This window comes from Copadichromis virginalis, linkage group LG14, assembly GCF_057382275.1.
Source record: "Copadichromis virginalis isolate Kocher_CV1m ecotype Utaka linkage group LG14, C_Virginalis_male_GT1.1, whole genome shotgun sequence".
Lineage (NCBI taxonomy): Eukaryota > Metazoa > Chordata > Actinopteri > Cichliformes > Cichlidae > Copadichromis > Copadichromis virginalis.
In genome coordinates this window covers 43,407,365-43,422,397 of record NC_140631.1, presented here as the reverse complement: position 1 = coordinate 43,422,397, position 15,033 = coordinate 43,407,365, and the positions used below count along the sequence as shown (strand labels likewise).

The window sequence follows — 15,033 nt, the reverse complement described above, 5'->3', positions numbered from 1 at the left end:
TCATATTCAGATGATTACTTTAATAAATTCATACAATACAATACAAATTTATTTATATAGCTCATTTAAAAACCAACGGTATACCAAAGTGCTTCACAATAAAACAGCAGGTTAAAACATGAATAATATTGTTACAGCTGGGGACCTAAGGACACCGGAAGACACACAGAAATGACACGGAGAAAGCAGGGCAGGGAAACGCTGATTAACATTGAGTTACACAGAGTAATGCAGACGACGCAACGAGGAACACAGGCAGAGACACACCATAAATACACACAAGGTAATGAGGGAATGACACACAGGAGGGGGGCACAGCTGAACCTAATTAGACACAACGAGACACAAACCTTCAAAGTAAAACAGGAAACGCACAGACTGTTTTACAACACAAACTCAGGGACACGAACAGAGCACAGAGGGAAGACACAGGTAGGGCTGATAAACACTGAAGCACTAAACACAAAAACCAAACCTAAGAACTAATACAAAATCAGAATTAACACAAAACACAAGGTGATGCCAAAAGGAAACACAAAACGCTGGGTCAAAATGACCCAGGATCATGACAAATATAAGACCAATAACAAAGTACTGAATATGCTAACAGGTCAATGGCACTAATTACACAAGAATAAAAGTGAATATCAAATCAAACTTGCTAAAAACAGACAGGTTTTAAGTAGAAGAACAAAATAATTACATTTCAAAGATCATATAAAACCTTGGCTGGTTGAAATGAAATGTATCCTGGAATACTTGATGAAGCAGAGACGAGAACACGTGTTTGTCGACAGTGAACTCTCACTCTGTATTTGAAAATAAAAAACGAAGATGTCTGATCTGAACGATTAGAGCTAAAAGTCACTGCTAATGATACTGCTGCTGTTCAGATCCAGATAGCTTTATGCAGCTTACCCACACAACCTACCCACATGGTCAACGTCACTAATATAATCACTAATCGCAAATACTGTTGCATGTCAAGGCAGAGATCAACAAGCAATAAGTTCAAGGAAAAATGTATACATTAATAAAATAGCAAAAAACAATTCTTCGTTACGAATAAACAGCTGTTTATTTTATTGTTTGTGCACGACACGTCAAAGAGGACTACATTATCAGCATTCCCCGGTGTCCGGACATTCACAGGTGGGAATCCAAAGACCTAGCTGTGCAGAAGAGAGATGACTAAAACAGAAATCAGTCACAATAATCCAGAAATGTGTTGTTTTTTTGTGGGCAGGCTAACATCACCTGAACTGTCTTGCTTCTGCTCTGAGGCTTCCTGGTTGAACTGAACAAGATGTGAGCAGATGTTACACGAGCCAGCGTTGCTGCTTTCCAGCTTCTAACCAGTCTTAAGGTGGAATTCATGAGTTATACTAAGAATCTTTGGCTTACACTCAGAATGATGATTGACCTTTGATCTAACGAGTGGCCCTGCACCATTCAAACATGATCTGCACTGCCAACAGGAACAAACACTGTGAACTGATTTTCTCTGCTCTTCCTCTCAGGTCATTAGGGAGTCATGACATCACAGGAGGAGGGATCTTCATTCAGGAGGTTTTTCCAATACGTGGAGGACAGTGGACTTCGAATATACGATGGTCTGGTGATCCAAAACGCCTCCGACATTGCTAGAGAGAGCGACCGCATTCGCAACCAGACCAATTGGACCTACCTGCATGAAAAACACCAGAAAAAAAGACGGCAGGAAGAAAGCATCAAGAGGTAGAAAGCATCAAACCTTAAAATGAGACCATGTTGTTTCCTGTAAACTCATCTAAACCGCAATAGAAAACTCTTAAGCACACAGACCTCATATGGGCTTAGATACGGTATACTTCTGGTAAACTGGATGTCTGTGTAGGTACTCAGTCATCCAGGTGATGGTAATCTAAGGAACTTGAAACCAACTGGACTTCTTTAAGTTTTATAAAAGAAGTTTAATTAGGTCTGAGAGAGAGAGAGAGATATTTAGGACATTTTTTTAGTGTTTTAAATGTAAATAAGAGTTTAACACATCACCACTTCAGAAACATTATGAGTGTCTTGTATTTGTTTTACAAGCTGTTGTGTTATCGGACAGTCACACTAACATGATCTCCCTTTGGTGCAACCAGGATTGGTGAGGATGTTGCCGCGGCCTCGGATGGGGCGTACTCTGGGAAACACTTCAGGATGGGTTTCATGACGATGCCAGCTCCACAGGACCGATTGCCCCCAGCCAACCAGGGCTTCACCGTCAGATCGCAGTCCCTCCACTCAGTGGGCGGAGGAGAAGATGACTCCAGCAGCAGCCGCAAACAACCCCCACCCAAACCTAAGAGAGATCCCAACACCAAATTGAGCAGCAGCTCCGAAACTGTGGATGGGGGTGGAGTTACAAGAAGAGACCACCAAGACACCAAAGAGAAGCTAGAACAGGCTGAAGGTGAGTCATTAAAACCACATGTCTCACATGGTGGAGATCTGGGCACCAAATTAGATCTGCATGTTCAGGACTGATGTTCAGGTGATGGCCACAACAAGGTCTCATTATAAACATTGTTCATGACCTCCTATTGGTCCATGTGGCGTTGTTGAGGATGCTGCCGTGGCCTCAGATGGAAATTATTCGTAAGGAGAGGTTCAATGTGTTTCACTTCACCTGACTTTATTATTAAAGAAGTGTGTGAAGCCTTTTCTTAGACCTTTAAATGAAGACACTGTAGGGATCAGAATCGAGAACCAGTTCTCTAGAAGAACCAGTTCCTAGTAGTTGAATTCTTTGGAATTGTTCAGCTGCTTGTCTCTTGATCCCACCGATCAATTCTTGCACTTGCGCTACAATCAGGTGATTTCAGTTGTAGGAGGAGGAAAAGAGTAGGGCAGTTTACAGCATGCATATGAACAGAACTTTTATTTTTATTGCATTAAAGGACATGAACATGATGGTAAAGTGCAAACTGCATCCAGGACAGAAACAGCTACACTGTGTTGCTAACACAATCTCAGCTCTTTGCAAACACCTGCACAGACAGAACAACACTGCAGCCAAGTGAGCCGTTATTTTGGGGCTGCGGTGAAGCCAGCTGCCAGTGAACTTCATCAGGTAACAAACGGATGAGCAGTCAGGCTGCAGCCTTCGTTTTTACCTGTTATTTGTTTTGTTTTTTAATATAGTTATATTGCGCCAAATCCCAACAACAGTTGCCTCAATGTGCTTTATATTGTAAGGTAAAGACAATAATAGTAATAATAGACAATAAGGGTTTTTATCTTTGTTTTGTGCTGTCAGCTTTGTGTTCTTACCTAAATACTAAGAGAACGATCATATGTGTGTCCTCTTTAGGTTAGAGATCTCTGTTGGTGTGTAGCTGTAGCTATAGGTTAATATTGCTAAATGGTGATCATGAGACTCCAAAAATCAGAGTCCTGGCCTGACAAGGTAGCTCTTCTGTGTTGTGCCATTCTCTTAGCCAGAGGTTTGGTTTCCCCGATGTATAAATCCTGCCAATCCTCCTGGCACTTAACGACGTACACTATGTTACTCTGTTTGTGTCGGGGGACCTGATCCTTGGGGTGGACCAATTTTTGGCACAGCGTGTTTTGGGATTTAAAACAAAACGCTACATCCAGATGAACAGAATCAACTTTTGGAGATTTACTTACCTAGATGATTGAGCATGCATCAAGACATGATCATGATCATTTTACTGAGAAATGCAATAGTATTAGTAATAGTAGAATTCCTTGCCCCCTGACCTCAGAAACATCACTTCTTGCCCCCTTTTTAAGTCCACCTATTCAAGATAGCTTACTCTGTATAACTTCCCCATGCTCTTAAACTTTGTGTTATTATTGTGTTCATTTCCTGTTTTTATGCTTGTCTTATTTGTTCTGTACAGTGTCCTTGGGTGTTTTGAAAGGCGCTTTTGTTATGGTCCTGAGTCTGGTGACTCAGTGTTTTGTGTTTCTTTATTACGATCTTGTTTATTCTGATTGTGTTTTCCATTAGGATTTGCCAGGTTTCGTTAGGTTTCTGTTCTGTGCCTGCCCTAGTCCCACTTTTCTGTTTTCCTTGATGTCCATGATGTTATTATGTGTGCTCATGAGTCTGTGTCTGTTAAGTTCTGTGTCTCGTCAGTTTATTCAGCGTCAGCCGTCTCTCCCAGCTGTTTCTTCTTAGCTCTGTTTACCTCTTGTATTTAGTGTCTGCCTCCTGCCCTGCTCGTTGTTGCGTTGCACCCTCACTTTCACTGTGTGTTCTGTTTGCCAGCCTGCCTGCCTGATTAGTTTGTTCTTTATTCTCAGTTTAGTTAGTTTTTTGTTCAGTTGCTTTCCAGCAATAAAGCTGAATATTTTGAGTTACGTTTGCCTCCGTGAGTCCTGTATTTTGGGTCCTCTCTTCCTGCCTGCACACAGTCATGACAGCTTTTACATGAAATGTATTATTATTAGTAGTAGTAGTAATGTAACCAGTATTGTAAAGAATTACTTACTCCTGGGAGTAATTAAGTTATGTACTGCATTCATTTTAAGAATTACTTTTTTCAGTAATGACCCCGACATGGATCGCAACAAAGAGCAGAAATACCTCCAACATGCACAGTATGTCATTCATGTGCATGAATGTAATGTCTTTGATATGCTGCTTAGAGATGGTGGTGACTTTCATAATGGAGTCAATGAAAACCAAGAAGTAATATCGATAATAGAATCCGATTCGCTAAATTCTTATCAATTCCCATCCCTAAGACTATATTGAAAAGCAGAAGATATTTTTATTGTATCCGTCTGAAGTAATTCTAGTTCTTCTGTCAGTAAGATGACTGAAAAAATGACTGCCCTTGAATTTGAAGTTTAAATAGTTCTCTAAGGAATTTGTAGCTTTCAGAAGGTATGGAAGAAGTGTTGTGACAGTTGTTCGCTCTCTGTCTGCAGCTCAATGTTTCCTGCACTCTGAAGATGCCTCCAAGAAGATGCCTCCACCTAAACCCAAAAGGAATCCCAATACTCAGCTCAGCACCTCCTTTGATGAGTGCTACATCCGTAACCATGGCAACAAGAAGTCTTCCTTGCAGTGGGACAAATCTTCATCCCAAAGTCAGAGTCCAGCATCCAGGGACACAGACGAAGAGGAGCCAGTTTACATTGAGATGGTGGGAAACATCCTGCGAGGGCTGAAAGGTCAGGAAGCAGAGGAGGACGACCAGAATGAATCGGTGTACGAGGAGATGAAGTACCCAATGCTGGAAGACTTTCTGCAGGACACAAATGCTGCCATCATTGACCCTGAAGCTTGGTCATCCCGCGGCTCACTCTGTGACATTCCTCCACCTTTCCCAAATCTCCTGACTCACCGCCCACCACTGCTCATCTTCCCACCTGCCCCCGCTCAGTGCTCCCCAAACTCAGATGAGTCCCCCCTCACCCCTTTGGACGTCACACGCCTCCCCATGTTAGAAAACGTCTCCTACAGCAAGTCGGGCAGTGTTGAACAGCCGCAGAGCTCCACTCACTACCGCAAAGAACGAGACCGGGACATGCCCTCCACTCATACCATCACATCTTCTGGTCGCTCCTCAGCTCCACCTCTCCCCTCCAGCCTTTACAAGTCATCCAGCACCACACACGGTGGTCACGGTTACCCCCGCAGCCAATCAGCATGCCCATCTCCTGTCAGCATGGGACGCTCGCTAACACCTCTGAGCCTGAAGAGGCCACCACCGTATGACACCCTGATGGCAGGAGGAAGTATGCCTCGCTCTTCATCTTCATCTTCATCATCTTCACACAGGGCAGGTGAAGGAGGGGCTAAACTCAGTAACTCCTCCTCCACACATGGGTCCATGCAGAACATGTCCGTGAGGTCACAGACTCCAACAAGTCCACTAGACGAACTCAACAACCTGTTTGCATCAGGTAGACAGGTGATGAAGAGGGGATCAGGAGGGAGGAAGAGCAGGGAGGGTGAAGGTAAGAGAGTTGCAGAGTATTGCATCAACACCATATTATACTACCTGATGCACATCAAGGACAAGGTTTGGTTTTTGGGGGTGCTGGGGGACTACAAGTCAGAGCAAGTAAACCTGAGGTCACATTCACAATAATGGCCCAATCCTTTAACAATGCAAACTTTAAACCTTAATACAATTTCAGCAGGTGAGACAAATAACCCTCCACCATGCAGTTGTTATGTAGGGGGGTATTATCCACAGAGACCAAACCAGCTTGTGTGTCTGGCTGTAAACATGTTTGTTTCTGCTGTGAAATTTTAACATGGAAATCTATGGGGACTGACTCACTGCTGGAGCCCCCGCTGGATGTATGAGGAACTGTAAGTTTAAGGATTTGAGCCTTGGCTTAATTTTAGTCCCAGAGGTTGATGACTGGTTGCTATTACCCAATGGTGCTCATCCACACGTCTGAACGAAAAGTATATTAAACAGTTTTACAAGCTGTTGTGTAACACTGATTACACACTGCGGTTTGTTATCTCAAATACAAAGCAAAACCCAGTCAAACTATGTTCATTATACAAATTAAGTTCAGCACGTTGAAGTGTCCAGTTTATCTCCCACTCTAAAACTGTAAAAGACGATAGAAAAACAGTGTTTAGCTTAGTGTTTAGCTTGTGCGTCTTTATTTACACTAGATAGACTGGATATGTAAAGCGCTTTGGGGTCCTTAGGGACTAGTAAAGCGCTATATAAAATACAGGCCATTTACCATTTATTTACACTAACACCCGCCAGCTTTCCTGAATGCCTCCTCAGTCTCTAATGGTCTTTGGGTCAGCTGCTGAGAAATATAATAAGTATAATAAATAAATATAAGGACAGCTGAATCTGATAAATTGACTAAGAATAAAAAAAATCACTCATTTGTAGTCAAATATGAGAGAATACTCAAAAAGTTGTCATTACTGCATTCGGTCTCCAGAGAGACTCTCCAGGGAGACTGTGTTGCCATGGTGACAACAGTCAGTTTACTTCAGCTCAATTAGAATCAAAATTGAACCTTCAGTTTAAGTCCACAAGATGTTTTTTTGTCTATATCATTGATTTACAATATTTAAACACCATATACAGTTGTGTATGTGGTTTAACCAATGTGTATACATTTTCACAGTAAAATATGTGAGTACAGCTACTGTTACCCAGATCTGCTGAAATAGTGAATGTATTTAGCCAATTTTACCTTCAACTGCACTGGAAAAACACTGCTAAAACTTTAATTGTCTAATTCTATTGTATTGGGTATGATGGCATTAAATTAACAGAATATATGAACAACAGACAGTGACTATAGTTATTTTCTGCTAACAGTATCTTAATTTTTTACAAATTTACAGCACCTAAATCTTCTAATGTACTGGTAGACAACCTACCAATGCATTAGGCATTTAGTTAGTTTTATCTGGGTGTACTGATAGCATAGAGTTTTATTTTTTAACAGCTTCCCTTTAAGAAGTACATCTCAGTCTTCTGTACTGCGATATCTCCATGGTGCAGCTAGGGCATCACATATTTCACATTAGAAAAATCACACAGCACACCAGCAAACAAAATGTCACAAAAGACATATTGATAATTTCCCCCACACACCAGGCATTGTGGAACTGGCTTGGTTTGTCCGCAGTTTACCTTCTTTGCTTTCTTCTGACCACAGCTCATGCTAGGGCCTTCATCTGGGTTGGGGTTTTCTCCAAGACCCAGGTCAGACAGATTACTTTTTCTTTATTTTTTTAAATATTTATCTTTGCTATTAGGCACTGCATTGTTTTACTCACAGCATGAGTATTATGTAATTTCTTCTTCGTCCTCTTCTGTTTTACGGGCAGTTGGCAACCAATTTATTTGGGGAGGTACTTGCACTGCCCTCTAGTGGAAGTTATATTCTTGGATTTGTTGGATTTAATGGTTTTGATTCTCATTAATGTTTTCTGTTTATGTTATAGTCTTAGTTTATAGTCCTTAGTTTTCTGTTACTTTGCCTTCCCCGTGTTCCACATCTAGTTACTCTTGTCTCTGTGCTCCATGTTCTCCCTGTCTTCTCTGTCTGCCGTGTCTCCTTGTATAGTTGGTGTTTCCATGTCTTATATTTCCTGTTTTACTTTGAAATTCTTGTGTCCTGTGTTTCAGTTTTGCTTCCTCGCCGTTTTGTTCATGGGCTGCATCCTCCTGAGGACCCGGGTCCTCAGAAGGTCGGGTAGGCTGGAAGTAAACGGCTGTGGAATTGGACGGTCTATCTTTCTGATTAGCGTCACCGCTGTCTCGGTGGAGTTTAATAAACTCGGCCGTCTGCTCCTTGCTATCTAAAGTATAACAGGACACTGGAGTGAACTCTCGACTGTCTCATACTTCTGTTTAATCAGTTTTCTGTTTGACGTTTATTCAGCTGTGTGAAAACCACTCAAGGGATTAATAAAGTTTTATTTCATCTTACTTTAATCTCAGCCAAACCGATTTACTCACGAACAAATAAAACACTGAAAAAAGCCAAATAATAAAAATTTAGGTTGTCTAAGTGACTTATATATTACGTTTAACCTGAGTAGCGAAAGTCCGCGGTGATCTGAAAATGATGTGTCGGGAGTTGTGCCGTTCTCGGCGGCTTCAGTGACCCTCGAGCTCCCGGCTAGCTATCGAGCTGGTGGGTAACAGACGTCTCCAAAAACGTCGAAGCACTTTTGCAAATAAGTGATATCTTGATAAACCGAGCAGATATTTGAAGTTTACACAGCTACATTTTTCGCCTGAAAATATGTTAAAAGTTTATTTTGTGACCCAGAAAGATTAATAACAGTAATTTTAAAACTTAGTAGCGGCCGCCATTGTTGGAAACTGGAGTTTGGCTGGGCCGCGCTATGAATTCTGGGATATGGTGGGCCACGAAGGACACATCTGACCCATCCTTCAAATTCGGGGAAAAGGAGGACGGCTGCACTCGGAGGAGTCTACGAATTTGGACAGCCTTCGGCGCGTTGCTGTGATGAAATTGGCCTACAAATGCGGCCTCAGGAGGAAGCAGCCCATGAATTTGGATCAGAACCAGATCAGGATCATAGATCTGGAGCAAATCAGTTCTTGTATCAGCTCATCTGGCCAGGATTCACTTTGGATCTGTTTATTGTGGCTTGTTGCCGTTTGTTGTGGTCAGCAGTCCAGAGCTGACAACAACAACAACTACTGAGTATAAGTTAACATTGTACCTTCTAATGTCTGGTTAGAGTGTCTGAAAAATCACACTTTTTCTCTGATAAACAGTTTAATTAAATTCTCGCACCTCATGAGAGTTTATTTACAAAGTGTTGGAGCTCCACTTCAAAGAAAGTTTTAATGCCTAATGACAGCTAACAGTGGAAAAAACAGCAGTTACTGTCAAAAAATTCACCTTGTGACATGGACGGTTCTCACTTGGAATATTGAACACTTGATATAACACTGACCGTGAGCAGTACAGCCACTGCGCAGTAGTCCAACACAGTGGTTTACTATGCATTTTCATGCAACATTTGAATAACACAAAATTAATAGTTTCATAATATGAAAATACTAGTGATGTCAGCGTTAATCTCATTAAAATGACGCTAACTCCATAACCGCATTAACGTGGCAACACTCTGTTAGCGAGTTAGCGCATTAGCGCCCCGTGTGCCCCGTGCGTGGAGTGTGTGTAGATACTCTGTTTTCCAGTGTCTCCAGAAGTGGTCTGCTAGGTGCTGGACTTGCTGCCATTGCTGCTTGTAGAGATCCTTCTCTGTAAACTTCCCCGGTGGAGGTGGTGCGCTTGCCTTTTGTGTAAGGAGCATAGCCGGGCTGGTATTTCAAGTGAGTCTGCATCTGAAGAGACAGGAACTACAGGCCTGGAGTTAATAATAGTTGTTACTTCTGCCATTAAAGTGCGCAGTACTTCGTGTGTGAGATGGGAACAATCTGTGCGCATTAGCATAGAGTCCAGGATCCTCCTTGCAACTCCAATCGTGCATTCCCATGCGCCACCAGAGTGCAGTTGTATTCACCGGCTCCAGATAGCAAAGAAGAAGAATAGACAGTTAATGAAAACATCCATGGACTCAATCACTTCTATGTGAACAGCACGAGTACTTAGACAAGTAAATAGCACTGCCCAGCGCTTATTGTAGGCTAGTCCTCCTTTTGTGCGCCTTCCAACTACATTCCAAGGCCCAAAGACATCCAGGCCTCTGTAAGTAAAGGGGGAAGAACTACTAAGTTGTTCCTCTGGCAATTGCGACATCTTCTAGCTCTCAGTTCTGCCTCGCAGCTTCCGACAAATGACACATCCATGAATAACACTGCCTATGCATCTTTTGCCACCTATCAGCCATATTCCAGCCGCTCGAATCGCACCCTCAGAGAAACTAGCTGTCTGCACAGAGCGAATAATAACACTCCTTGCCTTGGACAACTGTGGCTTTGAACACTGATGCCATCCTTTGCATTCCTTAGCAATTTGGGTCATGGACTGAGCAATATGAATAAGTGTGGCAACTGGTCATTGCAAAGAGTTCCATGAAAAAAATTTCTCAAACCTTTCTGGAGCGAGTTTCTTTTCCTCTTTCTTACTGGCACAGCAAGTGACTCGTGGCCAGATCGCTTTATCTGAGTCTGGTTCAACAACACTGAAGATGTCTTGCTTTTGTATTGTTCATACAAGATTGCTGGTCCAGACAGCTGGTTCGTATTAGTAAGCTGAGAGGCTTGGATTGATCTTGACGCATGATCTGCTGGATTATGTTCTGTGGGCACATATCGCCTGTCATGTCTGCAGTGGCAGACGAGTGGAGGTTGAAAGTAGGACCCAAGATGCAGGAAGTGTCAGATACAGGTGAACTTTATTAAACCGGTAAGTAAAACAAACAAAAACGTAGCAGGCAAGAAACAGAAGCTAAGGAACCTATACTGGGAGAAGTCCAGAAACAAACCAAAACAGACCACAAAATCAAAAACGCAGGAACACAAGAAAACCGAGCCAACAAACAGTTCAGGGGGCTGACCCAGAGGCCAACAGCGCAGGAATCCCAAACAGTTAAATTCAGGAGGCCGACCGTGCGAAAAGCCGCAGGTGGTGGCGCTGCAGGCGACAGCATGGGAGCTAGCGTGGGAGCTGCAGGTGGTGGCGCTGCAGGCAACAGCATGAGGGCCGCAGGTGGTGGCGCTGCATGCTGGACGGGCCCCTCAGACCCTCCAGCGGAGGCTGACGAAGGCTGGATGGGCCCTTCGGACCCTCCAGCAGAGACAGGCACAAAAGCAGCAGGCACGAGGTCCTGTGACAGACACGAAGGTGACTGAAGCTGCGCAGGGCACTGACTCTGCCCAAGCAGTGCTAACAAGATGCACTTCTAAGTAAAACAAACAAAAACGTAGCAGGCAAGAAACAGAAGCTAAGGAACCTATACTGGGAAAAACTAAGAAAACACCGACCTGAAACGGGGATGGGGGAGACGCAGGGAGATAACAGAATGAGGCAGGGAAAGAACACAGGTGAACCAGCAACGCACACGAGAAAACACAGGGCTTAAATACACACAGGGAAATCAGGGAATGGGAGACAGAAGGGAGACACGGCTGGGATTATGAAGCGCCTTGAGGCGACTTTTGTTGTGATTTGGCGCTATATAAATAAAATTGAATTGAATTGAATTGATTAATTTTTGCTGAGGAGACGGATGGCTTGTGGAAAAAAGCTGTTGCACAGTCTGGATGTGTGTGCCCAAATGCTTCGGTACCTTTTTCCAGATGGCAGGAGTGTGAAGAGTGTGTGAGAGGGGTGTGTCCGATCAGCCACAATGCTGGTGGCTTTGCGAATGCATCGTGTGGTGTAGATGTCCTCAATAGAGGGGAGAGAGACCCCGATGATCTTCTCTGCTGTTCCCACTATCCGCTGTAGGGTCTTGCGGTCTGATATGGCACAGTTTCCAAACCAGACAGTGATGCAGCCGCTCAGGATGTTCTCGATAGTTCCTCTATAGAAGGTGGTCAGGATCGGTGGTGGAAGCCGAGCCTTTCTCAGTCTTCTCAGAAAGAAAAGACGCTGTTGGGCTTTCTTGTGCAGGGAGCTGGTGTTGAGGGACCAGCCGAGGTCCTTCCCCAGGAATTTGGTGCTGTCGACGATCTTCACAGAGGAGCCGTTGATGCTCAGCGGTGAGTGGTCGCCTCGTGTCCTCCTAAAGTCAACAACCATCTCTTTTGTCTTGTCAACCTTCGTTATGGCGGTATGCAAATTGCAGTGGGTCCAGTGAGGGGGGCAGCAGATTCTTGATGTGTCTCATGACGAGCCGCTCGAAGCACTTCATGATGGTGGGTGTAAGTGGAACAGGACGGTAGTCGTTGAGACAGGACACAGAAAACTTCTTGGGCACAGGGACGATGGTGGTGGCCTTGAGGCACGTGGGAACGACGGCACTGCTCAGAGAGATGTTGAAGATGTCGGTGAGAACATCTGCCAGCTGATCAGCACATTCTCTGAGCACTCTGCCTGGGATGTTGTCTGGTCCAGCAGCTTTACGTGGGTTGACTCTGCGTAGAGTTTTCCTCACCTCAGCTGTAGTGAGACACAGGACCTGGTCGTTCGGAGGAGGGGTGGTCTTCCTCGCCGCCACGTCGTTCTGCCTGTCGAACCGAGCGTAGAAGTTGTTCAGCGCATATGGGAGGGAGCCGTCACTGTCACAGGCAGGTGATGTCATCCTGTAGTTAGTAATGGCTTGTAAGCCCTGCCACATGCGCTGTGTGTCGCCGCTGTCCTTGAAGTGGTTGTGGATTCTCTGGGCGTGTGCGCGCTTCGCCTCTCTGATGGCCTAAGAAAGTTCGGCCCTAGCTCTTCTAAGTGCCACCTTATCTCCCTCTTTGAAGGCAGAGTCTCGGGTCCTTAGAAGTGCACGCACTTCCACAGTAATCCACGGTTTCTGGTTGGGTCGTGAGATGATGGTCTTGAAGACAGTGATGTCATCGGTGCACTTGTTGATGTAGCTGGACACTGATGATGTGTACTCCTCCAAGTCAGTGAAGTCGCTGTAAGTTGCAGCCTCCCTAAACATGTTCCAGTCAGTGCTCTCGAAGCAGTCCTGAAGAGCAGAGATGGCTCCTGCTGGCCAGGTTTTCACCTGCTTCAGAACCGGTTTTGATCGCCTGACGAGTGGTCTGTATGCTGGAATTAGCATAACAGAGATGTGGTCTGAGTAGCCGAGGTGGGGGCGGGGCTCTGCCCGATATGCGCCGGGATGTTTGTGTAAACAAGATCCAGCGTGTTTTCCCCTCTCGTTGCAAAGTCCACATACTGATGGAATCTAGGAAGCACTGACTTGAGATTTGCATGGTTGAAATCTCCAGCAACAATAAACAGTCCATCCGGGTATGTATTTTGCAGTTCACTGATCTTTGTATACAGTTCCCATAGCGCTTCCTTAGCATTAGCGCTAGGTGGAATGTACACTCCGATAATGAAAACAGTGGTGAATTCCTGTGGTAAATAAAAAGGTCTGCATCTAACAGTCACAAACTCCACCAGCGATGAGCAATAACTAGAAACTAGCACAGAGTTCCTGCACCATTTCTCGTTGATGTAAACACACAAGCCGCCACCGCGAGTCTTACCGCACAGAGCTGCATTTCTGTCGGCGCGAAACGAGGCCAGCCCGTTTAGTTCCTCACGATTGTCTGAAATGTCATTGCTTTCAAGCAGTGTTGGCAGTGTGAGGCTGATACCACCATTATGTGCCTCAACCTGATAGCCATTCGCTCTTCTTCCAGATCTCTCTAATGCCAGCACATGTCTTCAAGGTGTAGGGGAATGCATCACCTTGAATTTTGAACAGGTCAAAAAATCCTGTCCTTGCTAATGATCTGTTACTCTGGTTGTCGAGCATATCATTATCATCATCGTCAGTGGTCCTAGCCTGTTTGGCGCCCCGGGCGAACACTCCCTCTGGCGCCGCCCCCCCCCCCCTCCCCACACACACACACACACACACACACACACACACACACACACACACACACATAAAACATATTAAGGATTATACATTAACATAAAACTGTTGTCAGAACCATACTGAATTTTGCCAGAGAAACACACATATGAAGAGAGAGAGAGAGTATGCATTGTATCCAAATGGCTACCAAACAGCCGTCATAATTCGTCATACAATGAGAGCAGGACAAATCAACAACTGACACTGACTAATTAATATTAAAATCTGTAACATAATGTATTGTTTGGAGTTTAGTCTGTTACTGTTACTATGTTTACCATTTATTTTTGGAGCAACTGTAACCCACATCATTTCCTTAGGGATTAATAAAGTGTTCTGATTCTGATTGGTTCAGGATGACCTGCCATTATCCAATCACACATCTTCTTACCTGCATCTGTTGCTCGTTTCTCCTCCTCTTCTTTTCCCTTTTTTCTAAACTGAGCACCTGATGGCTTTGAGCTTTTCTTGTCCATCTTCCACTGGTTTTAATGTTGCACTCCAGTATGAACACAAATAATGGAGGACTCGAGGATCACCACAACATAACCTAACAGACCTACACCTTAGTTCACTGATTCACTTTGTCTAAGGTTTATTTCTGGGATTTCACACAACCCAGGATTCAAATCATGAATCCATGATGGGCTTGGATTTACAACATTATGAATGAAATGTGCTCTATTTGGAAGCAGCAGGTCTCCCTCCCCTTTCGACGGGTTGCGTGAGACTTTAAATCATCAAACTGTAAATTATAAACTGTAAATCTTTGTTGATCCCTTTACCCTGAGTCGTAAAGTGTATATTTATTTTCTTACTCTTCTTATATTTATTGTTTGTTTACTTGCACTGCTGTAACTGGAGCCTCGTCGTCTCGTCTCTCTATATACTGGACTGTAAGTAGCGGAGATGACAATAAAGTTTACTTTGACTTCAGCAGCGCGCAGGTGCACCGAGGGCTCTCGCGCTCTCGCGCTCACTTTTCTCATATAGAGTTTCAAAAAAACATCGGTGCAAATTATAAGTCTCTATCATGATGTCTGGTGTTT

The 15,033-nt window shown here is 44.0% G+C and overlaps 1 protein-coding gene across 5 annotated transcripts in view; it reads left to right on the top strand.

Annotated features, from left to right (window-relative positions):
• nyap2a (neuronal tyrosine-phosphorylated phosphoinositide-3-kinase adaptor 2a) overlaps positions 1-15,033 on the top strand; it is a 79,919-nt gene that overhangs the window by 1,913 nt on the left and 62,973 nt on the right. For 4 of the 5 annotated variants that reach the window (XR_014914949.1, XM_085431088.1, XM_085431091.1 and 1 more), the window contains exons 2-5: positions 1,247-1,366; positions 1,521-1,737; positions 2,130-2,440; positions 4,933-5,967. Coding sequence is in view for 4 of the 5 variants with exons in the window: in XM_085431088.1 (XP_085287214.1) it covers positions 1,535-1,737; positions 2,130-2,440; positions 4,933-5,967 (1,549 nt within the window). In the remaining variant the exon portion in view is untranslated. The remainder of the gene's footprint in view (positions 1-1,246; positions 1,367-1,520; positions 1,738-2,129; positions 2,441-4,932; positions 5,968-15,033) is intronic. The other variant, XM_085431089.1, reaches the window with a different exon arrangement.